General features: G+C 41.2%; 3 protein-coding genes across 4 annotated transcripts; 1 reads left to right on the top strand and 2 right to left on the bottom strand.

The window, feature by feature from the left end:
* The first annotated feature begins 73 nt into the window (after nucleotides 1–73).
* LOC115568852 (integral membrane protein 2A) lies at nucleotides 74–9858 on the top strand. The gene is made up of 6 exons (XM_030396507.1): nucleotides 74–492; nucleotides 885–1022; nucleotides 3985–4170; nucleotides 4254–4364; nucleotides 7300–7444; nucleotides 8336–9858. Exons 1-6 carry the CDS (start codon nucleotides 421–423, stop codon nucleotides 8428–8430), a joined length of 747 nt encoding a protein of 248 aa, XP_030252367.1. The 5' UTR covers nucleotides 74–420; the 3' UTR covers nucleotides 8431–9858.
* Nucleotides 9859–10681: 823 nt separating this feature from the next.
* gpr174 (G protein-coupled receptor 174) lies at nucleotides 10682–17757 on the bottom strand. Of its 2 annotated transcripts, XM_030396505.1 has the most exons (4): nucleotides 17663–17757; nucleotides 17232–17409; nucleotides 13792–14218; nucleotides 10682–11666 (listed from the first exon to the last, which is right to left on the bottom strand). In XM_030396505.1, the coding sequence occupies exons 3-4, from the start codon at nucleotides 13987–13989 to the stop codon at nucleotides 10860–10862; spliced, it is 1005 nt and encodes a 334-aa protein (XP_030252365.1). In that variant the 5' UTR covers nucleotides 13990–14218; nucleotides 17232–17409; nucleotides 17663–17757; the 3' UTR covers nucleotides 10682–10859. The 2 variants fall into 2 exon arrangements, with proteins under 2 accessions (XP_030252365.1, XP_030252366.1); XM_030396506.1 differs by lacking the exon at nucleotides 17232–17409 and having other exon boundaries at nucleotides 17663–17741.
* Nucleotides 17758–18621: 864 nt separating this feature from the next.
* On the bottom strand, nucleotides 18622–25947 carry p2ry10 (P2Y receptor family member 10). The gene is made up of 4 exons (XM_030397267.1): nucleotides 25586–25947; nucleotides 22858–23063; nucleotides 22553–22733; nucleotides 18622–21182 (listed from the first exon to the last, which is right to left on the bottom strand). Exons 2-4 carry the CDS (start codon nucleotides 23034–23036, stop codon nucleotides 20256–20258), a joined length of 1287 nt encoding a protein of 428 aa, XP_030253127.1. The 5' UTR covers nucleotides 23037–23063; nucleotides 25586–25947; the 3' UTR covers nucleotides 18622–20255.
* Between the last annotated feature and the right edge of the window lie 1233 nt (nucleotides 25948–27180).

Here is a 27180-nt window from a genome sequence, read left to right as displayed (position 1 = left end):
TGGGGAGCTCCTTCATTAGAGGAAAACCTGCGTATGTTCCACCTGCAGCCACTCGATGGCGCCAAAGCTACAGACATGAACTCTCCGGAGAGCAGACTGGGGCACTATATGTGGCAATATATGGTTTCAGTGGTCTCTATCAAAGCAGCAGTAACAGCACTCTGAAGTCTCCCAGGTGTGAGCTGTTTTTATATGTTCAGCCGCTCCAGGTTAACGGAGTTTCTTCAGCTTCCGTTTCGGATGTCGTCTTAATCCCCTCCGGCCACCGGAAGCGCTACATAAAGCCGAGGTTGCAAAGTGCGTCACATCGCGGAGCTGCAGAGAGTAAACGGAGCCTCTGCAGTCCAGCACCGACAGTCTTCCCCCCTCCTCTGTTTGTACAAGTAAACCCGAGCTGTCGTTTGTTTTAACCTCTCCAGGATGGTGAAGATCGCTTTTAACTCGGCTCTGGCGCAGAAGGCGCTCGGCAAAGAGGTGCCAGCCGCTCTGACGGTGAGCTAACGGGGCTTCAGCGCGGCGTCTGAGCCCGGTGTCGGTGTGCAGCCTAGCGGCAGGCCTGCACCGGCCGCAGACAGTCGGCTGTGTCCGAGGATTGTATTATTGTCTCTGTGTGTTCTCAGGAATTGTGCACATTTGTTTTATCAAGAGAATTGCAGTGTTATCGTTAAAATGCATTGAGAGCCACACTGTGCCTGGTGCAGCCCGCAGAGGGACCGCCCATCTTCTCCACAGCTGTTCTGCAGAGGCCAGACACCCAGAGGGATTATACGTAACGTTAGATTTATCACGTCGAAGCGTTAAACGTTGATGCTGAGTAAATGTAATAGTGTTTTTTCCGCTTGTAGAAACAGTCCTCCATTAAATACCTGCATGTGTGTGTTCAGGACCCCGAGCTGGCCACTGCTCCAGCGGGCAACGAGGGCTCCACAGGTCGCTGTCTGCTCACCCTGCTGGGCATCGCCTTCATCCTCAGCGGGCTCATCGTGGGGGGAGCATGCCTCTATCGATACTTCACCCCGAAGGTAATGAACGTGTGTCTCTCTGCGTGTTGGTGCACATTGTCATAACTAATGCCATTAGTGTTCACTGACATGTGTTAACTTTGTCCCAGAGGAGTTGTGGTGTGATCCAGCAGGCAGGGAGGAAATGTGGTTCATCCGTGGCACAGTGGTGAAAATTGACCATGTTGACATTTCAAAATGTTCAAAAATCTCTTTTCGTTGTTATATTTGCAGCAGGTCAGGAGCGCTGGGTTATGAGGATATATAATATAAACCGTCAGTCTAATGTTCAGGGTTTGATTCAGGCTGGGAAGCTTTGTTGAATGATACACTTTCACTATCTAATAAAGGCAAATTGCCAAAAAAACAACAACCAGAAGACAGACTAATGTTGTTGTTGTTGTTGTTGTTATTGTTATTATTATTATTATTATTATTATTATTATTAGTGAATGAATGAATTACTTTTACTATTGTGTCATGCATACATGTATGCCCAGCCCGCATGGGCTTATAGGACACCAAAAAAGAAAAGAAAGAACCAAACCAGATCCGGAGCACAACAACATCAGCACATCCAAAATTAATTAAACCAATGTACCTGTCTTCTTGTCCAGGCTTGACAAATAAAGCTAGCAGTTTTAAACACATTGAAATTAAACAACCACTCTAGCTTCTGTTCATCAGAGCACGAAAATATTTCAGGGTTTTGTCCATAGATTTCATGAAATAATACCTCTCTCAAATCGTCATACTTTGTACAGTATAAAAGGAAATGAGACTCACTCTCTACTTCATCTAGCTCACACATTTCACATATTCTATTCTCCTCGGGAATATTTTTAAATCGACCAACCTCAATGGCCAGAGGAAGAATACCAGATCTCAACTGTGCAACTAAAGATCTTTGACTTCCCTGTAAATGTGATGTAACATATAATTCAGGTCCAAAATTAGATTTAATCTGTTATTATTATTAAAAATTATTAAATAATTTTCCATTCTGGGATCATTAAAGTAATTCTATCTATCTATCTATCTATCTATCGTTCTATCGTTCTATCGTTGTTGTTATCTAAAACAAAACAGAGCGAACCAGTTGCTTCCACCCTTTTTTTGGTTAAAAAATAAAAAAAAATTTAAGGTGCACTATGTAGTTTTATATAATTACTATTTTATTTTTAAATCAGAAGAGAAATAACCTCATTGAATGATATATATTTTATGCTTAAACAAACTAAATTTTAAAAAAATCTCTGTTTTCATGACTGAATAAACAAATCACAACTCTGTTTTACTTTGTTCATATTTTACTTTAATTCCCTCTGAGAACAGTCTGTTTGTTCAGTTGTGGAAAGATAAATATTTTTGAGTTTGTATTATGTCCACACTGATATTGTAAGTATAAAAACCCTGAGTTTGAATTTCTTCTCCAAAACTACATGGTGCCGCTTTTGATGTCATCCATCTGTATCCAGAGCACGGAGGAATGAAACTGCCTTTTGTTCTCTTCACAAAAAAAAATATGAATGATGCAACATTCAGTGAGATTGAAGCCAACATTCAGACCACGTATATGACGTAAACGAATAAGCTGATCAAAAAAAGGTGCAAACACAGCAACACACAGGACGACTATACAAGAGTTATGAAAACAGACAAGTACCAAATATAGATTTAGGTAAGCGATGCTGCAGTGGCTGTTTGCGGGTCCCTGAGAATATTATACAGGAAATGTATGTTCTTTTGAACAAGTACAATCTCAGATACTCTCCTTTAATTCTGTATTTCTGACCAGTCGTGTGGGTATTATTTGAGTTTAATGCAGATTATTAAGGCTGCTCTTGCTGCTGATGGGACACTCCTGCCTTGGTGGGAAACCAGAGTGCTGACTCTCACTGACTTCCGCCCTCAAAGTGCAGACTTCACCACTTTTAAAATCTGCTGCGTTGTCAGTGGGAGTGTCTCACACCCAATACAGTATCTGTGAGCCCAGAGGGGTTCTTCCATTATGCAAATGAACAGGGACTAAAATGTCTCATTAGACCATTAATACCATGAATTAATAACTCTCAGTTCAAACAAAATTCAACTTTCTTCCAGAGATTCGTCCTAGAAAAGACTCAATAATCACATTCTGGCTCATTCCTACATCCTCAATCTCGGCGTTCAAGCAACAAGTTTCTTAAGCACCAGTTTATTTTGATTATTGCATCACATATGTTGTTAATAAAGATACAGATGGCATTTTCATTATTTTGCTTTGCGCTCCCTCACAAGCTTTCGCAGGCAGATAACACTCAGGTGGAAGAAAGATAATTTGATTGAGAGCCTGTCTGAGTTGAACATCTAGCAAGCAGGTTAAATCCATGTATTATTTTCAGGAGATGAATCATGGCGACATTTAAAAAAAAAAAGCATAAGACTCATTTTTGAGTAATGAGAAAGATCAGCACAACCGCATGCCCTTGTTAGTTTGTTTCTGCAGGGTGTGACAATGAAATTAGGAAGTTGTTTCCAGGCATGTAGGCAATAAAAATGTGAGAGAGAGACAAATGAGTTTGACTTTATTCTTTAATAAAACATGCTTTCACAAAGACACACAGTAACAAAACCACAGATCTCCAAAAAATGTACAAAGTCAAATGGAGTATTGAGTGTATTTTCTGCCCTCTTGTGGTTGGCATTCATTTTGTACAGGTTAAACTTCATTTGCACTCCTGCTCAGACCAAAGCCTGTGTGTTTGCCAGCAGAGCAGACAGGCAGACGCTGCAGATCTATCACCAGGTGGTTTTTTATGGCCTAATAATTGTATTGGCATCAGCCCCAAAGTCCAATATCTGTTGGGCTCTAACTAAAAGAAGTCAATTAAAACATTTCTTCACAAATTAACATCTCATTTGTTAATCATTAACTCTGGAAATCTAAAAATGCTGAATTCATATTTGGGCTTCTGCCTGTATTTGTCCCTGTGTGCTTCAGAGGCTGTATCACGGCGCGATGCAGTTCAGTGACATGTCAGCTGGAGCCGGAGGGGAGAACCAGCCGTACTATCTGCCACGAGTGGAGGAAGAGGTTGAGATCTCTGACAGCATGGCTGTCATCAGCGTCCCACCACCTCGCTTCAGACCTGGAGACCCTGCTTACATCCTCCATGACTTCAACAGGGTAACACCCACACACTGAGCACCTCACATGTTCAAGTTAATTTGTTTTGAATTCCTCCCTGATTACTTTTTCTCTGTGAGTAGAAGCTGACGGCATATCTGGACCTGACTCTGAGGACCTGCTTCGTGATTCCTCTGAACACCTCGGTGGTGCTCCCCCCTCAGGACCTCATCGACCTCTTCTCACAGCTGATGGTGAGTAGTCATCAGCTTGTTTCCTCGGGATCGCAGGATGCAGCTGCCAGCAGGAGAGATTGAGCTCAGATGATAGAGGAAACAGTGACACAGCACAAGCTCAGGCATAAACCCTGATACTGTGGACTAAATAGTACCTTGGGAAATCCAGGGATTTATAATAATTCCAGAGATTGTCTGTGCTTAATCCTGTGCAAATCTGACATTTCTGTTTATTGTGAAGTAACAATTTCCAACGCTATCCTAGACCGTCTGGGATATTAGTAACTCGGTATGACTCAGACTGAGTAATTACCAGAATGTAGAGTGCACTTTCTTTTTTCTTTCATTTTCATTGCATGTATGATATCAAAAGGGGTCCGTAGGAAACAAAATGAAATCTGTAGTAGAAGGCTTTAATGAGTTTTACCAAGTTTAATTCACCTGGTCATAAAGTGAAGTAAAACTATATATAAAAATTTATTTATATGTAATTTTGATGCAGGCTACAAAGTACTTCACATGAGCATTTAATACACAACAAATAAAAAAGAGAAATCCCATACCTCAAGAACAAAGCCCATACAAGACAACAACAGTGACAAGATAAAGAAAATCTACAGGGATGTTAGCTGCTCTGTGAGGTTACTTTGGCACAGCCATGCTTCAAGCTAAATGCCAACATCACCATGCTAACATGCTGTGTTTAGCAGGTATAATGTATACCATGTTCACTCTCTTAGTTAGCATGCTAACATTGGCTATCTAACACTAAAGACAAAGAACGTCAATAGTTGTACAAAGTTTAAGTGATGAACCGTTTGCAGATTAAAATTCAGAGCCGATTATGTTAAGTGATCGGTCACTGCCATCCCTTAAGCCTGATTTATGTTTCTGCGTCGCGGCGACGGCGTAGCTACATCGCCGACCCTACGCCGTCATTGAGCATTCGAAGTTCTGCGTCGAGGGAACGCGTTGTTCTGCAATTCACCACCAAGCCGCAAGGGGGGCGAGGCTGTGTCTTTGTTTGGTTTCGGGGGGTTCATATCGGATTCCTTGGTTTTCTTCCAGTCAATCCTTGTAATGTCTTGAAGACGAGTTGTAAAGGTGGTCATATTTTCTGACCTCCTCGATAATTCTCTCGTCTGCCTGGTCCATTTTTTCCGTGCCGCTCGGACCAATCACAGTCCTTGCCGTTCGCGTCTCGACGCGTCGACGTGACGCGTAGTCAGGATTTTTTGGAGGCGCACATCAGGCTACGGCGTAGGGTCCGCGTAGGGGTCTGCGTCGACGACGTAGTTACGCCGTCGCCGTGACGCAGAAGCATAAATCAGGCTTTAGAGCCAATATGCTAACAAGGCTTAAAGTGATAAAGACAGATATTTCTGGGTATCAGAAAGCGAATATAGAAAATACAAACTGATAAATGCAACTAGTGTTGTTTTGACAGGTAAAATAATTTTAACTTAAAGCTGCTGTGAGAGTTGACTTCTATTCTGCTAACTTCCTGTACATTTAGCAGTTAGCAATCCCCTCCGTCATCTATAATGCATGATGACAAGCAGACGGGACTGCCTCTTCATGGAGTGCTCTGTCCTGATTGGATAAAGTGGACAGGGATACCAGAAATGTCTTTTGTCTTTTACTGCATGAGAAGGAGGAGGAGAGACATGAGTTACTGACCAAACACTCTATAACAGTGATGACTGTAGGAATATAGAGCTATTTAACACGTTTCAATAAAACATGTCACGTACAACACTCTTTTAACAATATGTGTTTTTTATCATAAAGATGTTCTGCTAGTTTAGATTTTGTCTCCTACATGATCAGGATCCTGTAGTGTCTTTTATTTAGTGAGCGTGATCACCACCAGCAAGACCACGTTTGAGAACAGTCAGTTTCAAGGCTGCATGTAGGCACAGAGAGTATAGTTGGCTCCACTCAGTTTTCCACGATGACAAGTTGTTGACAGCATTGGGCGCCCGGTAGGCGGTGGTGCAATCAGCAAATTTCTTTATCCGCTTTGAAAGTGTTTCACCAAATGCAGAAGTTTGGGGATGATTCATTGATTAGACAAAGTCCTTCCCACTCTGTGTTTTAACACTCTGCTGCAGTCGTGTTCAGCGAGCTGCTTTTATATTTTAACCAAAACTAAAAGTGGTTTAAACTTGTTTATACCATGGTCTGGGGGAATACTCGATTCTGATTGGCTACAGGGTGTCCATTAATCCCTAATATATGGACACCTACTAAGTAGTTCCAGTTCCATTGCCTGTTCGCCGCTGTAAATTAATGCGCTAGCTGGCGTATCAAATCTGAATATTTTATTTCCAACACTGAGTGCAGTCCATCAGTCCCTCAGTGTCTTATCCTCTGAACACCACAGGATGGCGATTGTAACACACAAGCTGCAGAAAGTACACTTCCCCTCTAAACTTACTGATACGCGAATAATCTCACATCCGGATAGCTAGCTAGTCTTGTTAAACATACTGTCAAATTACATTTACTGTATGTCAACCGTACGCAATGTTATTGACTCTGAATCTTGCTAGCATAGCGTTAGCTTTCTGGCTCATCACTGAGCGGACTAGAATATCTCCCGTTGCCAAGTCGTATCTATGGTCCGTCCTATTTACTGGAGGAGTGAACAATGCTTCCGTTGCATAAGAACCTTATGGGAGCGTAATGATTGTTCCCGGTATTAGTCAAACCCTCAGGCGTTACCAGGGAAACTTAGTTATGGCTTGTGAAAAACTTTATGTTTTGATTGTAAAACGCATGAAAATATAAATGAATGGTCTTAATTTTTTTTCTTTGGCAAGTGACCATGGTATAAGCGGGATAATGCCCTTCAAGGTGTCCATAATCAGGAATTAATGGACGACGCGGAGGCAACCTCCCATTATCCCTTACTTAATAATCCCTTCACGATCCCTTCTTCTCGTCCTAGTCTGGTTCTTACCGCAGCTACCTGGTGCACGAGGACCTGGTGGTGACGGAGCGTATCGATGATATCAAGCCGCTGGGCTTCTACATCCGCCGGCTTTGTGATGGAAAGGAAACGTACAGAATGCAGCGTCGCTCCAGCCTGCCAGGTGTGGATTCGCTGTACAGCTAAAACTGTCCAATTACATTTTTAAAAGCACTAGCATGCTTTGTTATTTTATGTTTCATCTTGGCTCACCTTTTTGTTCTAGTGGTTTCACCTTTTTAAAGTTATAATACGTTTTAACAAATGATTCTCTGTATATAGTCAAACTGACTTTAAATTCTCGTCACTCTTTCCGACCATTTATGGACATATTTGTGGACTTGTGTTGAGGCTTCAAGCCTCTGGGCGCCTTTTCCTTCCCTGTGGACTCACATCTGGGAGCTATCATTGCTCGGGTTTATCTAAATGAAACCAGTATTTACACGATAACAGTAAATTCAAGCTAAACAAAGGCTGTTATAAAAACCACCCCCACTACATAAGTGTGACCTTCTTGACTTGAAAAATTACCATATGTGTAGTTCATGGCACAATTCAAGCAGGATACAACCTTATCTGTCTTTCTCCATTCACTAACATATAAAGTTTTTCTGGAATAAGGTCCCGTGGTTTTCCATCTAAAGGGCCGTGACTTCGGCTCTCTGTATGATTGGCTCACAAACCTTGTTGGCTGGAACCAACTCTCAGAATTCTTACACAGAGATCAACAAAACAATCATTGTGGACCTGACAAACATTATAAAATTATTAATTCACAATCATAATAATGTTTTGAAGGAAGAGAAACTTTTATTCTGCACCTTTCTACAAGCACTCTAAACGTGTTATTGTTTTAAATGATTTGTCGACATAACAATGTTATTAAAATGACTTTTAAGAACATAGAAACTGATTTCTGCAAACTTTTGTCTGACTTGTAACTAAAATGCGTCAAACGTGGTGTCACTTGAATATTTAAAAACTAACTGTTTGTGTGCGTCTTTGTGTCCTGCAGGTGGAGGCATCCAGAAGCGCTCTGCAGATGAGTGTTTCACCATCCGCCACTTTGAGAACAAGTTTGTGACGGAGACAAAGATCTGCAAGGCTTGATGGGGAAAGTGTGAGCGTCGGTCGGAGAGCGAGTGAGAATAGGAGAGAGAGAGAGACAGATAGAGAGAGTGACAGAAAGAGAGTGGGAGGGAGTTGGCGAAGGAGGGAACAACTTTTAGCAGAAAGTTTCTTTTGTATAAAACTCTAACTGCATTTTTTGCCTCCCCTGCTTTAACCCCCGTGATAAGTGAATTTAAGTTACAGCGTTATATAGCCTAACCCTCCTCCTCTGCTGTATTCCCCTGAACTGTATGAGTCATAGCTCTCTTGCTCTAATATTCACTAGTTAGTCTTGTACTGATAACCAGCGTTAGCCTGCTTACTAAGGGTATACTAAGTTTCCTTTGTTCTGTTGATTTTTGTTCTGTTGCTGTAGCTTCCTGCAGACTTATCGTTGTTACTGTATTTTACATCCAAACGCCTCCAGACGAGAGTCGTTAGTCCTACTACTGAATATCTTAGTGAGGAGTCTTTCATATCAGGCCTGTCTGTGTGTCAGCTTACTCGTTCCCACTAGAGCAGTTCAACAAGATCTACCGTATGTTGTAGTGTGATATAGCACAAGTCACTCAGCAGATGTATGGTACAGTGCAGTTACAGTACACATGTAACATGGTCGTCCGTGTCGGTACCAGAGATGCTCCAGCCCGGAGGTCTCAGCCACCTTTTGTAGATATTTCCCAGAGTGCCCTGCTGCTCCCAGAGCCGTCTGCTGTCCCGCTGTGTGATGATGACTTTTATGTAATCGATGGTGTCATACCTGATGGTGAACAGTCCAGCACCCTATATGAGCAGTGTTTGTGTTTGTGTAAAAAACCTCATTTGTGACAATAAACTTGAAGACTGGATGACGAGCTACAGAAGTGAATAAGCTAAAGGGAAATTTCACCAAATTTGAAACACTTTATGTCATTTTTTTTTTTTGAATTCTTATTTATGAATTTGTAGACTTGAGATGCTCAACTGAGACAGCTGCAATAAATAGCTCAAGCAGAACACTACAGGTGCTTTTCTTTATGCTAACTTGTGCTTCCTTTCATCCTCTGTCCTCCACATCCATGCTAGGAGGAGCTCAGACATGAATAAAGGAAGCAAGGATATACATTAGTGTGACAAAAAGCACCCTTTAAAACAAAATGTTTGTAAAAATCAAATAAACAAATCTTCATAAAGCACTTGATTTTGAAAGCCCCCAAAGGAAAAGCTTGAAAGTATGATAAAATGGCCTTTTGCCAAATAACTTTTTTCGATGGTTTCCCATTTGATGCCTGCACAGAGAGACAATCAGACAGGAAGTGAGCTTGTACAAATGTGTTTCTGTCTCAGCTTTTTAACAATACTAGAAGATTAGATACAGACCAATGTCGTGTGCAGCTACTGAAATGAACTTCACTTTGTTGCTGAATAAAGTTACGTTTCTCTACCTACTGAAAGTTGTTTGCCTATTATATCACCATAAAAGAACTAGTGATGGAATGTAACTAAGTACATTTACCCAAGCACATTTTCTGCTACTTTATACTTAAAATACACAACACTTTGGAGGCAATTGTACTTTTAGCACCAGGTCTATTTGATATCTTTAGTAATTAGTGACTTAGCTGATTGCTTGCTGCATCAGAGCCAAAGTAGTGCAGGAAGTAGCTAGTAGCATTTTTAAACTGACTAAATTTATCTGCAATTGAAAAAGAAATCAACTGTGATTCTGATAAGCAGAAAAATGCTAACAAAACATTAGATTGATGATCCAGGCCACTAACATGTTGACCCACATTATACAGAATCCACAAAAATGTAAATCTCTGAATTACGTTTACTGTTTATACTTAAAGGTGCAATATGTATATAAGATAATATGAAATATAAGATATATCTGTTGAGGTTAGCATGCTAACCAGCTAGCTCATATCCACATTGTAAGTCAATACGCTAGTTGTAGATACTAGGTAATGGCAGCTTTGGTTAGCAGCAGTTAGCGGATATGCTGCCCCTTATTTGATTGGGTTATGAATTTGACAGGTTTAAATCAGATAATTAATATCTTTAGCTTTACTTAATGACTTTTGGGGACTGATGAAAACTTTGGACAGCCAACACAAACCCCTTTATCATCCTCTTATCATGAATTTGTCATCAGGAACAGGTTGTGCCCTTATTCTGTGTTTCCTGATGCTGATTAGAGATGTTGGCACTGATGACAAGTTCGTCCTTCACAACAGGAACGGCTCACTCTTCACCGGGGTCACACAAATTTAGAAAAAACAGACACGCCTTTTATTGAGAACATAAATAGAAAAAATATTCACATTTCTGATATTCGTTTCCATATTTTCACATAGCATTTGCATGTCTGTTATATTTGCCTAGTTTTAAGGAATGCATTTACGTTATCTCAGTTGTTAGTGGTTGAGATTTGGACACGCTGCCGTCTAGTCATCGGCCTCCTCGCCACCAGTTATACAGGACAGGCGCCTACCCATAAGCCTGCTCTCTGGTATGTCGGGCTTGCTCAGTCGCCTCCAGAATTCATCAGTTGTGAAATAGTAAATGATTGGGTCCAGACTGCAGTTCAGGCTGGCCAGGCAGAGCGTGACGGGGTGACAGCGCTTAATCAGTTTCCTGAGTTTGCAGCTGCTCAGGACATTGGCTTTATCCAGGAAGTCCAGGGGCATAGTGACATGGTAGGGAGCAAAGCACACGAGGAAGACCACAGCACAGCTCAGCACCATCCTTAACGCCCTCCGCTTCTCCCCTCGGTCAGGGATCGGCCCCGCTGTCCGCTCACGAAGGCTCCCTGCAGTCAGACAGGTGCAGGCTAACACCAGGATGAGGGGGATGATGAAGCCCAGCAGCTCGGCTGTGATCAGGAGGACCCCGGCTGCTGGACCACTGATAGTCCTCATGGGCAGCTCTGAGAAACACTTGGAGGTGTTTTTCTCTCTGGAGTCAGAGTTCAGGTCATTGCTGGTGGTCCTCATCAGAGGGAAGGGCAGACAGCCCAGGAAGACCAACAGCCAACCAAAGGCACAGATAACCAAGTCTCTTTTTCGCGTGGAAGAGTTGCACCTCAGCGGACGCATAATGAGCTCACAGCGACGCATGCTGACACACACCAGGAAGTAGATGGAGGCGTACATGTTGACATACTTCAGATAAAAGCATATCATGCAGAGAAAGTGACCAAAGGCCCAGGTGTTGTTCAGGTAGTAGTAGATCCGCAGAGGCAGAGAGAGCACCTGAGGAGAGCAGAGAGAGCCAAGATGGTTGAAGAAGAAAAAAACAAACAGGAGCCAAAAGGAAGCAAAACCCTCTTATCTTTAGATGATATGATCTTAATGTGATGACACATTGAGCAATTCAGTATTCATTATAACATAGAATAACTGAGGACCTGTTTCCCATTCTTAAGGGATGTGTGTATAATGTGGAGCTGACAGCTTTTTGATGTCTAAAGGATCACAGATTTTCACAAATATAAATACTGACACTTGTAATATTTCTCAGTGACAGGTGCCATTTAGCACCTTAAATCTCACATCTGATGACAAGCCAGAAACGACGAGATCAGTTTTCTGCCTAGTCTGCGTCATCAGGTGTTGGATTTGGGATGGTGAACAGCTGGACTTAATGACGCAGCTCAAAGTGTATATAATCATTTCATTCAATAAATATGATGGCAAACTGGCAATCATACCTACAGTACCAATCCAACTTCAACCTGTGTGTTTAATATGTGTCCAGCTACTTGTGAATTAGCTCTGAGCAAGACCTCACTTTAGAATGACAGTTCATTTGAAATTATCTGGACACTAATAGCACTTGTAGTTTTGTGCAGTTTTGTAAAAGGTATCCAAAAGTCATCCTTGTGTAAAAGTAAAGATACTATATCATGAAAAATATTTCCTTGATAAAACTGAAAGTTATTCTTATGAACAGCGCTTAAAGTATCTGATATTGAATATAGTAGTATCAAAAGTATCAAAGTATCAGAAGTCCAATTTACAAGTATGTAAATACTATATACTATGGGTCTATTGCTTCTCAGAGCTCACATTTTGTGGAAATTTTATCTGATTGCCAATCACATATATCAATTTATAAATGCAACATGCAATCTGCAAAGTAATTCAAGATACCAAATCAATGTAGTTTCTAAAAATTACAATATTTGCATCCAAGATGTAGTGGGGTGGAGGTGTAAAATGGCAGAAATTCTAAACACTCAAATAAAATGAAAATACCTCAAAATTGTACTTTAGTATTTAATTAAGTAAATGTACTTAGTCACATTTCATAACTCATTAATATGTATGCCCTGATATAAAGTGTTACCAATGTTGGTAGAAAACATGTATTGTACTTATTACTCGTTCTTATAATTAAAGGGGCTATATGTAGGAATTTTAGTAATAACATTCAAAAATTCTGTAAAATTATCAACAGAATGTGAATAAATAACATTTTTGTCATTATGATGTTATTGTATGGTGTTGCAGAGCTATCTATTTACATTAGCATGCTTACCAGTTAGCCATCGACGTTCCTGGTCTGAACTTCTAGTTGGATGGCTAACTTAGCTAACCAGCTCAGGGCAGCTACAGTTAGCAGCAGTTAGCTGTTGTTTTTGAGAGGTGGCCACTTTTTACATATTGCATCTTTATATTAAAGGTTCCACAATGCAGAAAGTGAGATTATATGAAAACAAACAAGTTCTGCAGTATGGGCCCAGCATGCTGTACTTTCCTGACATTAGTTAGCTAGTGTTTGCAGTGTTAACCTTGGCTAGCATTGGCAACATTAATGTTAGATAGCTAGTTTAGAAACTTTAACATTAGCTAGCATCACCAATATTAGCTAGCTAGCATTGACACCGTTAGCCACAGCTATCGAATAGCAAGCCATTGAGGGGACGGATGGTTTGAACAACAGCTATACCACATTTAGTGGCTACATGTTATCAATAACATATTTTACTTTTAACACACCAGTTAGCTGCTCCATAAGGTTATAATTGTTGGCAAAAACATGAATAAACTATTAAAAGCTTCCTATATCTGCTTGCAACTACATTATAGTTTGTTATAAACAATCAAGGAACTATTATATTCTTATAATTTATAGATGCTTATAATAATATAATTGTTGGGGGAATGTCTTACAGTGTTTCAGGGTTTGATGTTTTTTGAAAAAATCTTTCGTAAGTTAATCTATCAATACGGAAGTGGATTTATCTAAACAGGAAACATCAATGATAAAACATTATCTCTAGTCAAATTACATCAGTTGAAACAAAGAAAAATAGATATGTGAAAGATACTAATAATCAGATATAAAGAATCAAAGACATGAAGGGATCTTTACCTGCAGCAGGTCGGCCACAGCCAGGTTCATCATGAACACCACAGCCTTCTTGGTTTCTCTCACATAAGCCCTGAACACCCAGAGTGCCAGCACATTACCCAGCAGCCCTGGTGCTAAGATCACACTGTACACCACAGCATACACCTGGTGCTGGTATGCGCGCAGATCACTGACTTCACAGCTGTTAGTAGAGCTCATCTTAAGCCTGTTTACCGTTAACACAAGCTGCCTAGTGAGCCAACAGGAAGCTTGTATCAGGAAAGCTGCCTCTAGTCTGGTGAAGGACGTGTTTGAGCATCCATGCTGTCTGTTATGGCGAGGAGGAGTTCATGCTTCCTTTGGTGAAGTTAAAGTGTGTGTCCAGTTGGATGTTTCAGACTGCAGTCAGTCCCAATCCCAGTGCATGCTGACAGATGAAAGCAGGTATCTGTAGAAAACAGGAAGATATGTGTTTATGCCACAATAAATTGGCTTCTTGTGGCAGCATGATTTGCATGTTGGGCAGATACACAGGTTATGAAAGAGAGGCTTTCTCGCTCAGACACACCTCACTTGTACAACACTCAGCCATATATGCAAACACACACACACGTAAACCACTCGAGCATGTTGTACCCGTGTTTAAACAGTGCATTATATAATAGATCAAATGTGTGCAATCGCAGCTTTTGCTACCCCATTTACAGTAAATATGCAAAACCCACAGAGAAGTCGATGCAACAGTCTCCCACATAGCATCTCCACCTGCAGGGTAGCCGACAACAGGGTGGTGTGACAGCTCAGAGCGAGGCACCAGTGAAACTAGCGTGGTTACTGTAAAGTCAGACCTGAACGCGTGGTTTACAGGTCCGATGGTGACAAAACTGCCGTATCTCATTATGATTTTTTCACACATTTGAAATTGAGACATTGATGAGCTTCATAAACTGTTTTTAATTCTAAAGCCTAATGAACTTGATGTTGTTAGCTTCACTAATGGAAATGCACAGTCATGTTGAGAGCTGAACTTTCAGCCTGTAGGTGTGAAATCACCCACTGCTGTTAACATCAGTAGGAGTACACTGGTTCAGTATGTTTCCTTTCTGTTTGTTTCAACTTGTGTAAACTGCACAATGTGAGCTAGGAATATCCTGTGCTGTTACCGTTTTGTCTCTTTTATTTTCTGATACGACTTGACTAATCCTAAGTGATTATAGAACAGTGGAGAATCAGGTTTACTGCCAATGAGTTGCTGCTTTTTGAGACATTTCCGAGATCCTTGAAGACTGTCATGTCCAGAGACTGAAAGGCATTTACTGCCTTGCATTTTAACAATTTAGGACAATATTACTTAGCAAAGCTTGACAAGCAGCAAGGAAACAATCTGAGAAAATACTCCTAATGATGCGCAGCTGCTTAACATCTGCCTCCCTTGTCCTTTTGGGGATGTTTTATCAGCCAGGAGTACAGCTAGTGAACAGATCCTATATGTAAGTTAAGGCTAAAAATTCTGTTACAGGTAAAAGTCCTGTATTCAAAATCTTTCCATAGGTAAAAGTAGAGTCTGCACAGAGCGCAAAGGATACTAGAAGACAAACCCACCCACACAGTCTGTTCACCCTGCTGCCATCTGGCAAAAGATACAGAATAGCTGCTGCCGCTCCACCAGACTACAGGGCAGCTTCTTGAGAGGAGGATAGAGGGACTTCAGCTTAGTTTTTTTTCACAAGCCTGCAGTTGTAAAATCACATATAAATGTACCTTAAATGTTTAGAAGTATTATCAGCATAACGTACTATCAAAGTAAAAGTCAGTGTTTTGAACAGAGAGATATTTAAATAACACTGTTAGACTGTTGATGCATTTTACTGTCGTAGCCACTGAGCTAACTAACCCTCTGTTCAGTCAGTTCAATTTATATTCAGTTTTTGGCCTTTCGACATGACAAAGAGCACCTAGGAACCATTGATTTAGTTTTTTTATTGTACTACTCTTAACTACTTTAACTGGTTGTCAGTAAAAATTGAGTTATAATTGAACTCTGATGCTTTTATATGACCTACATGAGAGAACGATATCTAGACTGTATAAATCATAAAATTAAGAGTATTTTTTATGGTAGAGTGCTGCGAAATTATTGAGGGGCCTCACAGCCTGTGGAAGTAGCTGCTCTGCAGTGTGGTGCTGCGGTAGAGCACTAAAACAAAGTATACTTTGTTTCACTATCTTCCCATAACAGTTTTTGAATATGAATAGCCACAAATAGATACATTACCAGGGATGCGGGAAGTCACATGTCAGGGTGCTGAGTGGTCAGTCTATATAAGGACATCACAGTAAATAGTTTGCAATATTTATGTGTTTGTATTGATTTAATTAACAATTTGAGATTGTTTGCACTTGAGGAGATGAAAAGAGACTCCCTTATAAATCACCCTATATAGTGAATTGTTGAGTTAGGAGAAACTTTCTAAACTTTGAGAAACACTGTCATTGACGAGTATAAATTTGCCATATGTTATACATTCAAAGCATTGTGGCAGTTTATCCCAGAGATGAATGTGTTTATTTGCAATTAGAGCAGGAAGGTGCGATAATAATCCAGCACAGTCGGGATCAATACGATTCATAGAGGAGAGAAGCAGATATAATGCAGATCTGCCTGTTTGTCACTGTTGACAGAGAGTCCAGTGATCGATGAACCAAAGAACTGTAGAGCAACTTAAATGTCTTTTAATGACACATTTCAAGTAACTAGTAACTAAAGCTGTCGCGTAAATGTAGTGGAGTAAACATCACAACATTTCCCTGTGAAATGTGGTGGAATAGAAGCATAAAGAAGCAAAAACAATACATATACCCAAGTCAAGCACCTAATGATTGTACAGTAAAGTACCGTACTTTCCACCACTGCTTCCCAGAGACGACACTAATTGGCGGAAGATTTTTGGATAAATAAAAGAGGGGATCTGCTTTCAGAGACATAAACTCCTCCACAACAGCCTGGCCTCTGCTCCGACTGCCTTTTATCCCACTTTATCCCACAGCACTCAGACGGTTCTCCCAGTGGACCCTCGGTTCCAGTCTTCCTTTTAGCTTCACTGACCTTTGACCCGTGCGCGACTGTTTCAGCGTGACTTGTCTGTCATTGCTCTCACTTTGCACGTACAACATGCCTCTGTCGGAAAGCATCTTTACGGTCTTGAAGGACTTATTGATGATGACCTCTCACTTTTCTTTCATTTCCTTGTTGCGGCTAACGGTTGTAGTTACCGTAATGTGTACGCTGATGAGCGATCAAGGACAGCCCATATGTGATGTCCAGTAGATACATGTCACTGTGCCGTATGTCTTTGACTCTTGTTGATTTTTCGGGGTACAGTTTGGGAAAAAAACGCTTGAGGTGAGATTCAGAAGAGTTTTGTGAGGCTTCTGTTTCAAAAAAAGAGCTGCACCCCTACCTTCAGCAGTGTTCAGTCCTCCTGATCTTGCCAATGGAAACACATTATTTCATCTTCAGTGATTCATCTGTCTGTGGGTTGTTGGCGTGTAACAGCTTTTCCACTCAGATACGACACCTGGCCTCATGTATCAGCTCCTTAAGTGTTGGTGGGGAGCACCAAGGTCTCTCCACGTGTGCTGTTTCATCAAACAAAACATGTCATGATCCCCCATCCTCACACATACACTGTCCACTGCCATGGCCGAACGCTGGCCCCAACAGACACGCATTCACACCCTTCAACATAACAGACATTCCTCACATTGGAGAAACTTGCGGAGTCCCCCACGAGGTATGACTCCACACAGAAAGCATCCAGCTGTTACAGCCGCTCACAAAGAACTCACTGGTTTGTTAGAGAATCTGTATGATTGTAAATCGATATCTCACCTCTGTCTTCAGACTTGAAGCTGCTGCGTCGCATCGAAAAGCAGAACAGTGAAGCATCAGCCAACACACATGCCATCACCCTCCCTCCTCCCCTCTCCTTCCCCCTCCTTCCTCCACCCTCTATTACTACTCACTTTCTCTGCCCCACCCTCGCTCTTATTAAATCTTTTTATCACTTTTTTGTCTCCAATTTCTTTTGTCTCTTTCCTCTCGTATTTCCTGTTTATATCTCCACCTGTCTTTTTGTTTGTCTCTCTCTCACTCACTCTTTCTCTGTGTGTCTCTGCTGTGCTGGGGGTTTTAGCAGACCCAGGACTTCCTGTGAGAGTGGGGGTGTGGTTTAACAAAAATTTTGAGACTGACTTCTGCTATTATGGCTACTTTTCCTTCTGGACGATGAGGTCTCAGTGCAATGTTTTCTCTTGGGTGACAGATGAAAACGTTTCAAGACTGAAAGTCAGTACTAAAAGCAGAAACAGAAATCTCACTTGGGCCTTTTTTAAACTGCTTTTGGTTTCTTTCTTTTACATATTTCACAATATGATGGTTTCAGTTGCTAAACAGGCAAAATTTGAGGCTGCACTACAGCAAAAATAATTATGAATAAAGAAGTGGATGGATATTTGGTGGGTGAGTAAGACAGTTCTTGTGAAGGTGGGCTGCGTACATCTGCCAGGTGGTGAGAGTAGCCACACAATTGGCTCAGACTCGGGCGTTCAGCAGATGCAGGAGGAGGTGGGTGGGTGAGCGGGGTGGCTGTCAGTTTGAATGCCGACCTCAGAGCCTGGCAGTTATCAGTTTTCAGAGCTTCTGCAACTGCTGCCAACTGTCTTCACCACTTTGCATTGTGAGAGGAAGTACAGCAAAAAAGAGCTGGCACCTGTTTTCGTTTTTCTGTTGCACAGAGGAAACCTCACTTTGAAGGCAGAAACACAAAATGTAAACATCACAGCACCAGATGAGACAAAAAGCACAGACCTGCTTTATTTACAGTACATTCACATGCGTTTACATGCAGCTTTACATAGCTTATTTAAAATTGTCGCATTTTTACTAAAGTTAAACTACACACAGGGCAACTGTCAGCTCAGTCACCAGGATAAAATGTTCGCTTTAAAAGAGCACTATGTAGTTTTGGAAGAGAAATTCAAACTTGAAGTTTTAATATTTATAACATCATGAGACAATAATACAATTATTACCTCATTGATATCATAAATATTAAATCATTTATTTCTTATTTCTGAATAAACAAGCTGCTCTCAGAGGAAAAAAAGGTCCCTAGAACGCTGTTTGAATCTAGAAAGGTGGCAGGGTCCACCACATATAAACAAAGTGAAACAGTATGAAATTATTTTATTCTTTAAGGTCAGTTTGTTTGTTCAGTTTATTCAGTCATGAAAACAAAGATAGCTTGTTTCTTTAGTTTGTTTAGACATAAATTGTTAAGGATAATTTTCTTCTAATTAAAACGTCCTTCTCTAAACTACATAGTGCTCCTTTATTTAATGTTTCAGCAAACCACAGATACGCCCATACGTATGTGTCATGGACTATGTGCCATATTGACATTTGTACAAAATGTGTCACTTCGTTCACATCACATGCATTACCTGACTTCCATATTGAGAGGTGGAGGGCACGGTGGTAAGAGTTACAGATTACAAGGCTGGCAAGCAGGGTTGCCAGATTGGATTGATAAAGAGGAGCCCAGTCTGAGGTAAAACTGCCCAAACTTGACAAAAGTTCAGAGTGACAGGTGTATTGGAAAATAGCCAAAGTTTGTATATGTGGAAACCAGCTAAACAGTGCAAATAGTAAATTGTATAATAAAACAGTGCAATTTGGTAAAAAAAAAAAAAAAACAACAAAAAAAAAAAACATCTCATCTGGCATCAATGCTGGTAAGCAGACTGCTGCTTTGGGTTTGTGAGTGTTAAAACACTGGATATTTCTGAGGAGGGGCCACAGCATTTTAGCATCTGTAAGCCTGTCAGCAGCCATGTTGTTGGCAACAATAAAATGATATTTTAACAGAAAGTCAGGCCATCTTCGGCTGCCTTTGTGACAACTGGCTGTTTGTAATGAGACCTCTGGACATTTCCAGCCATGTTTGTGGCAACCAGAACAAGTATTTTTAAGCCAAACCATGTCATTTTCTTTACTCTTACCCTAATGGTTTTTGTACCTTAACCTAACCAGAGCACAAGCAAAGCGCTGGAAATTGGACCTAAAGAAACGAAAAGTTTGAATTTATCTGTGGTTCTGCAGAAAAAAACTTTGCCAACAGTTATTCTGGGTATTGTGTTGCAACTATGATGATTCACATTGATATGGGGTGCTGACACGGACATCATTTTAGCTACAGATTCAAGAGCTGTTTGTTCTGAACTCGTATCCTCTGGGAGGTTCCTCACATTAGGGTCAAAGCCCTTCGGGTCAGTTTGTATTCAGGCAGCTGCGCCATGTGAAATCATCTCATCTCATGTAAATCTCATCAAGTCCAACAGAATTCATGATGGAGACACATCTGTTTGTCAAATTAAGCTGTGTCACTCCATGAGGCAAAATTAATAAACACATCTGGATAATGCTAATCCCTGTCTGAGCAGCTACTCTCCATGCTCGTCATCCTGTGCTGTGCAGGACGCTGGACCGGGGAGCTGATCGGGGAAGAAAGGAGCGAGGCAGTGAAGGAGGAGGTGCGCTTGTGGAGGTGCAGCCTGAAATCAGCTGTTAGAAAGTAATAGAGCAGAGGGTTGAGGCAGCAGCTTAAGCTCGCCAGGCACAGAGACACTGGGTGGAACTGCCGCACAGCCAGCCTTGTGGGACAGTGGGACACAATGCCCTGCGACACCATCAGGTAAAGCAGGAAGTTGAGGTGGTAGGGGGCAAAGCAGAACAAGAAGAGGGCAAAGCAGCTCAGAACCATCCGTAGAGCGCGCTGCTTCTCACCGCTCATGTAAGTTTCATGATCAGTCTGACCATTGGAGGTGACTGACTGGAGTCGGTTGCGTGCTGAGGGGTTGAATGCAGTTGAGTTCTGCCGATCCTGTGTCTCTCTTTGGTTGAGGGACTGGGTGATGCGGATGGAGCTATAACTGATGCAAGCCAAAGGAATCACAAAACCAAACAGCTCAGCGAGACCCATCATGGTGACCGCCAGAGAGACGGGCAGACGACGCATGGGCAGGTCCTTAAAACAGCTTCCATTGGGATGGGAGCCTGTCTGGGGTTCGCCAGTGCTTGCACTCACAGGTGGTGGATAAAGGCCAGAGTAAGCTAAGGGATGCTGGGTGGATGTGGCATCGAAAGGATAGGACACATTATAGACTGTCTGTGTACCAATGCTGGCATTGCTGGTGGTGCTGCTGCTGCTCCGCATCAGAATGAAAGGTGAGCAGCCCAGGCCGACCACCACCCACACTATGATACTGATCAACAGGTCATAGCGCCGCCTCCAACGTCTAGCGGCGAACGGATCAAGCAGGAAGACACACCTCTGGACACTGATGCACACCTGGAAACAGAAAAAATAGGGACATGACAATAGAGGAATGAGTCCAAAAAATGTGTTAGCATTTTAGCACTTCCTGTTTTTTTTGTTTTTGTCGATGGGTCAGATGTGTGAAATCACACAGTCTGTGGTTGACACAAGCTTAAAGTGAAACTCTGGCCAAAATGCATCTTAGGCTTTTTTTGTGAATGTATATGAGTCAAACCTTCGTGTAAAAGCGTAATTACGACGAAAGAGACACTTTTAAGATTTACCGTATTTTCGTTTTCGGGTCAAACTCATTTTCAATGGGAGTGCTTGGGGCAAATTAGCGCTAGCATCAAATTTCTATTTTAAAACACTAAGAAGGCTTGACACAACATGAAACTTTGCTTGAGTATCACCAGGGTCTCTACACATGAACACGAGCATTGAGAACATTGTTTGTGTACACAGAGTTTACTAACTTTGGTAAACTTCGGTCCTTTTGAACAACTGGTGATAAGCAAAGTTTCATGTTGTGTCGAGCCTTCTTAGTGTTTTAAAAATAGCGATTTTGATGCTAGTGCTAATTTGCCCCAAGCACTCCCATTGAAAATGAGTTTGACCCGAAAACGAAGATGCGGTAAATCTTAATAGTGCCTCTTTCATCATAATAATGCTTTTGCATGAAGGTTTGACTCATACACATTCACAAAAAATCTTAGGTTGCATTTTGGCGAGAGTTTCACTTTAAGAGATTTTTATGTTTTGTTCCATGACATGAAATTTGTAATGAAATTACCCACTTGAGATTCTGAAGCTTTCACAGTTTGGTTGCTAACAACTTGCTGAATTTGATTACAGTGGTTTTCAGGGACTTAAACATCAAATGCTGACTTGCAAACTGTCCAAATTGAGTGTAGTTGGAATCTTAGGGGTTGTGATAATGAAGTCATGTGGCATTGGTGTAGTTTGTCTATAGCCTAATGTTAGCTTTTAACTTATGGCGATTGCATCTTCAAAAATCATAAAAGTGGTGTTTGCTTGTGAAGATTGTCTTGCTGAATTAAACCACTAAGTGTCATAAACTTGTGTTTACCACAGAGCTTACAAATTCTGCAAGAGTCCTAAATGGAAAAATCCCACTGGCTTTTTGTCGAGACAACCAGGGTCGGCTAACTTTCAGGTTAGCCTCCAAAAATAAATCTTTCTGCGGCACTCAAAAATCAACCAGATGCATAGCAGTGCATTTGAACCAAGGAGCTGAGGAAAAGGGAGTCAGGCATGACTGGGATTACTTCCTGTTATTTCCAAAGTTGTCCACTGACATTTGACTCCTATCAAATACATGAGAAATTGCTGCACTGTCATTTCTATTGTCTTCACAATAATCCAATCAACTGCCTGCTTACCAGGAACACTATGGCGGCGTACATGTTTAGATATTTCAGGTAGAAGCAGAACAAACAGACGCCTTTTCCGAATGGCCAAGAGTGTGTGCTGTAATAATAAATCCTGAGGGGCAGAGAAAGGATGTGGGCCAGGTCCGCTAATGCCAGGTTTATCATGAAGATCACCGCCTTGGTCTTCTTGCTGTGGAGCAACATGCAAAAGAGTTAACCACCTCCAGATTGTGTTTGTTGAGTAACGTGCGTGCATGTGTGCACGTGTGTGTGTGTGTGTGTGTGTGTGTGTGTGTGTGTGTGTGTGTGTGTACCTGATATGACTGCAGAGAAACCACAGAGCAGTGGTGTTGAGCAGCAGCCCGGGGATGAAGAGCAGCAGGTAGAAGTAGAAGTACATCGTATCCATGCGCTGATCCCAACTGGTCATATTGTGGCCACAATTTGAAGAGGATTGGTCCTCCCCAAAGCTTCTAGTTGTGTTCAGAGTCATTTGAATGTACTCACACTGCCATAACACCTGAGAGAGAGAACAATGAGTTGACTGTTGATTGATGTGATGCATTTCTAAAATAATGTATACATTACTATTGTATTGGTTCTGTTTATACTGGTGTAATAAGAGCATTAACCAGAGATGTGCAGCAGTGTATTTCAAATATGTATTCTAAAGACTTCTGAGTATTTGTAGGGCAGAAAAATAAGATGTAATATATGACAAAATACTTTAAGAGCTTGTATTTCTTTATTATTGTATTATTGAAATACATAAAAGGTTAACTCATTGAACCCTAACCCACATTGAAGTTTGTTTACAGGTCTTATGGAGTACTACTGAACATGTGGAAGATGTAGAATAAATGCTTTTGTGGCTTGAGAGGAAGCTGCATGTAGTCACTCAGTGGCATTGTTGGTTGTGTAGGCACTAGATTACAAGAAAACAGTTCTACTGTTGCAATACTTTAACATTGTGAACAGTTTACAAACAAATGATCAAAATCAATACAGCAGAACCAGAAATATTGTCCCTTTTATTCCATTGGTTAACATTAATACATTGTTTATTAATACTGTCTGATTAACTACTGTTCAGAGCAACTTGGTTTCCAGGTTGCGAAGACAATTCTTCCTTCTAGCTGGGAGTTCGAAAAATAATCTCTCCTCCAGTTCTATGTGGAGCTTTTCTGGGTTTTTGGTCATACACAGTCTCGAGGAGTGACAGACCGGAATATGTAATCAGGATAGAAAAACTGACCAAAACTGTATTGCAGTAAAGTTGCAGAAAAAAATATGCATCAGAGTATTCATCCAGTAAAAAAGGGGATTAGTAACATGATTACTGTAAGAGTTCTCACAGAATACACACTCCTTACTTAAGATTAAATAAAAGTCATCTTATTGATATTTATCTTCTCTCGTCTTTATTTGTATGTTTGGCATAGCAGTAATCCAGAAGTAATGGAAATTAATCCAGTTGCATAAATATTTTGAAACACTGATTATTTTACTGACTACATTATTTTAAAAGCTAGTAACTGTAATAGAGTACATTTTTCAAGTAAATATATCACAATCTTCCTCAGCAGCTAGTGTTTGCACAGCTGTCATGAAACTGTATAAATTTCAGTCACTCAGCTATCTTTGGCTGGTGTTCTTCCTCCTTTAACGCTTGTTTTATTTGGCTTTGACATTACTTCCAATGTCCTTTTGGACCGCGTTTTATTTTTACCAGCATGTGCAACCACAGACTTCATGAGTTGTTTCAGAGTTCCTCATTTTGTAGTAAGCCAGCAGGTTGACAGAGAGATACAGTTAGATACAAAATGCATATAAAGCTTGCAGACATCATGTATAGTTTAGGTTTGTTTGTGCTCTCCCTGCATGTAACTATAAAATAATCGATAGTTATTAATGTTAATAAGAACTCACAAAGTTATAACAAGTACAACTTGGCCTTTAATATAAGGATTTTCAACAATCTGCTCATTGAATAATTATAAGTGGTTGAATGATATCCAGAATACAAGTGCAGGATAAACAGCAACCAGCGAGATGTTTACAACCTGGAAACCTACAAATTCTTCTCATTAATTATTAACAAAGCCTGTTAACTCTCTGCATGATTAGAAAGTGGTGCCCAAATATTAGACAGAGATACCGTTAAATATTATATCCTGTATTTCATAAATGAAACAGGAAATGTGCAGCAACCTGCCGCAAAAAAGATCTTGCCCAATCTTACATCTGTCATCTAGATTATCGTATGAAACCGGAGTATTTTTGCCATGTACTTGCTGGATGCTGAACTAAAAAGCCGACAAAGAGTTTCACAAATCAGAGCTGACTTTGTGTAGACAAAGATTGCAGCAGGCAAAGTATCAATGAGAGACAGACAGAAAAAAACTGCTTATCACAGAAGCATCGGCCTTCCTTTTGCCATTAAGATGAGACCACACCCTTCCTCTGCCAGCCCCACGCCAGAGAAAAGAGAACCAGCAACTGCCTTTATTTTTGCTGCTTTACTGTAAATTTGGCTTCCTCCTATTGGCTGTTGGGGGCACAGTCAGCCAACGGACCCCCTCGTCTTACCTGTACAGTTAACGTTTGCGCAACACTGTGTCCTAACACTTGAGTTTGAGGAAGTCACACTGCAAGTCAACTTTCATAAAACTTAAGTTAAAGTGGTGCTTAGCTTTTTTCTCAACATTGTGTAAAAAAAAAACATGTCACTTCTAAAAAACATTTGAACATTTTTTCTCTATGACAAACTCTGTCTCGTGTCAGTTCAAAGAACAGTTTCAGGACTTTCTCATGCATGACAAAAGACAAAAAAGTCAAACGCCTTCACCCAGTTCAATTATGCCTCTGACTTCTGACACATGCTGATAACTTTAGATGCGACAGTGAAAGAGGATATAACAAGAGATCCGCTATCATCAGCAGAACATGAAGCATGACTTTAACCACAAATGTTCAGACAAAGCATAGAAGCTTCACCGCCCTCACAGACATTATTTCTCTTCCTAAAAGCCGTATGATTACCTTGTGTTTCCCTCTATAGGATCAGCGTGGAGGGGGAGAGGTCAGAGCCAGGAGTGACCACCAGTGGCCACATGCTCCATCGGCTTCACACTCCTCTGTAAACAGCGACACGCTCTCCTTCTTCCCTCCTGTCGCACTGTAAGCAGCAGAGAGAAAAACTCAGCATCTACTCGCTTAAGATGTGGTTTCTGTTTGTGTTGTTGCATGAGGTGATGATGTCTGACGTGGGCTGTTCTCAGACTGACTCTCTCTGTCTAATGGGGATGAGGGGAAGGGGAAGCTCTGCCCTCACGCATGTGAGTGTTTTTCTACCATCTGCTACATCTGTGATGCAGGCAGTGTTGGCCACAAGGGTGTTTTTGTGGTTAGGAAGCCAAAATGAGAGCACTGACAGGTGAAGACATTCATCCAAGAGAAGACCAACAGACAGACAGATAGCAGAGTGTCCCTCTTACCTTTGAAATGTTGTGATCTGGTGAGTGAACACAGCAGAGTGTCAGTTTCTTGCAGTTTTTATGGACACATGTAGACTAACATGTTGTACTACATGGGCAAGTGAATGCCTCAATTTGCATCCTGCAGTATTTGCAGTTGTAATGAAAATGTAAGTGCTCATCCGCTTCCCCTATCAGATGCTACACTTCCTTTTTTTTTTTTTTTTTAAAGCTGTGTCATATCAAATCATTGATTTCGTAAGGTAGATTTGTGTGCAAACATGTTGTGAGCACTCTTGCCTTATCAATTCTTCGGTCCTGTACAGTCCCCTGTGACCGAATGGTACTTTTTCTGTGGTAATCGATCTTGAAAAGCAGCTATTTGCAGTGACAACCCAGTAATGGTTTCAGTTCCAGGGGAGAAAAAGTTTTCTCACGTGCCTTGTACATCTAAAGCCACAGTTTGGCAACGTGGATGCATATTTACCCACCCTGTTTCACACCTCTAGATGCAAATGATGTCAAAAGCCTGAGGAAATGACTTCTGCATTCGTGCTCAGGCAATGCCACGTTTTCTGTGGCCCTCCTGTGCAGCTGCAGTGCAGTTTCACCTCAATGCATACACTTCAGTACAGAGCCGGGACAGCCTGGCGATCAGCAAGAAACACATGATATTAATGGTTAGTGGTGTCTATTCTGGTGTTTTCACTACAATGCTTGTTCCAACTGATGGCCACTAGAGGTCAGAACAGGCCAATACGCTCAGTTTACTCCATGTCAGTAAACTGTTTTTCTTCTACAATTAAAAGGGCAAATTGCTCCTTAAAAGGAGACATTCCAAGGGACCGAGTGTCTCCTGTTGTGTTTCCACACATTCTCGACATGAACCAGTCAAAGGGAGGACGGCTGCTTCTTGCATATTTTTCAAACACTCCCACTCCACTTATTTCCTGCTCAACAGCACTTCTGTCCACTCCAGTATATTAGTATTACCCTTGACCCCAAATTCCCAGTTAAGTCCATCCACTGTTGTCTCTACGTTGCTGCTGCTGGATGCACATGGTCACATCACTCACACTAACAGAGAGGGCAAGGGCAACTAGGATTACTACAGCTTTTTTCTCTCTCTCACCCACTGTTCATTCAGCTTCTGCAGGTATA

Source organism: Sparus aurata, chromosome 18, assembly GCF_900880675.1.
Source record: "Sparus aurata chromosome 18, fSpaAur1.1, whole genome shotgun sequence".
Taxonomy (NCBI): Eukaryota; Metazoa; Chordata; class Actinopteri; order Spariformes; family Sparidae; genus Sparus; species Sparus aurata.
Note: the sequence above shows the minus strand (reverse complement) of the source record. Positions and strands in the feature narration are given on the sequence as shown.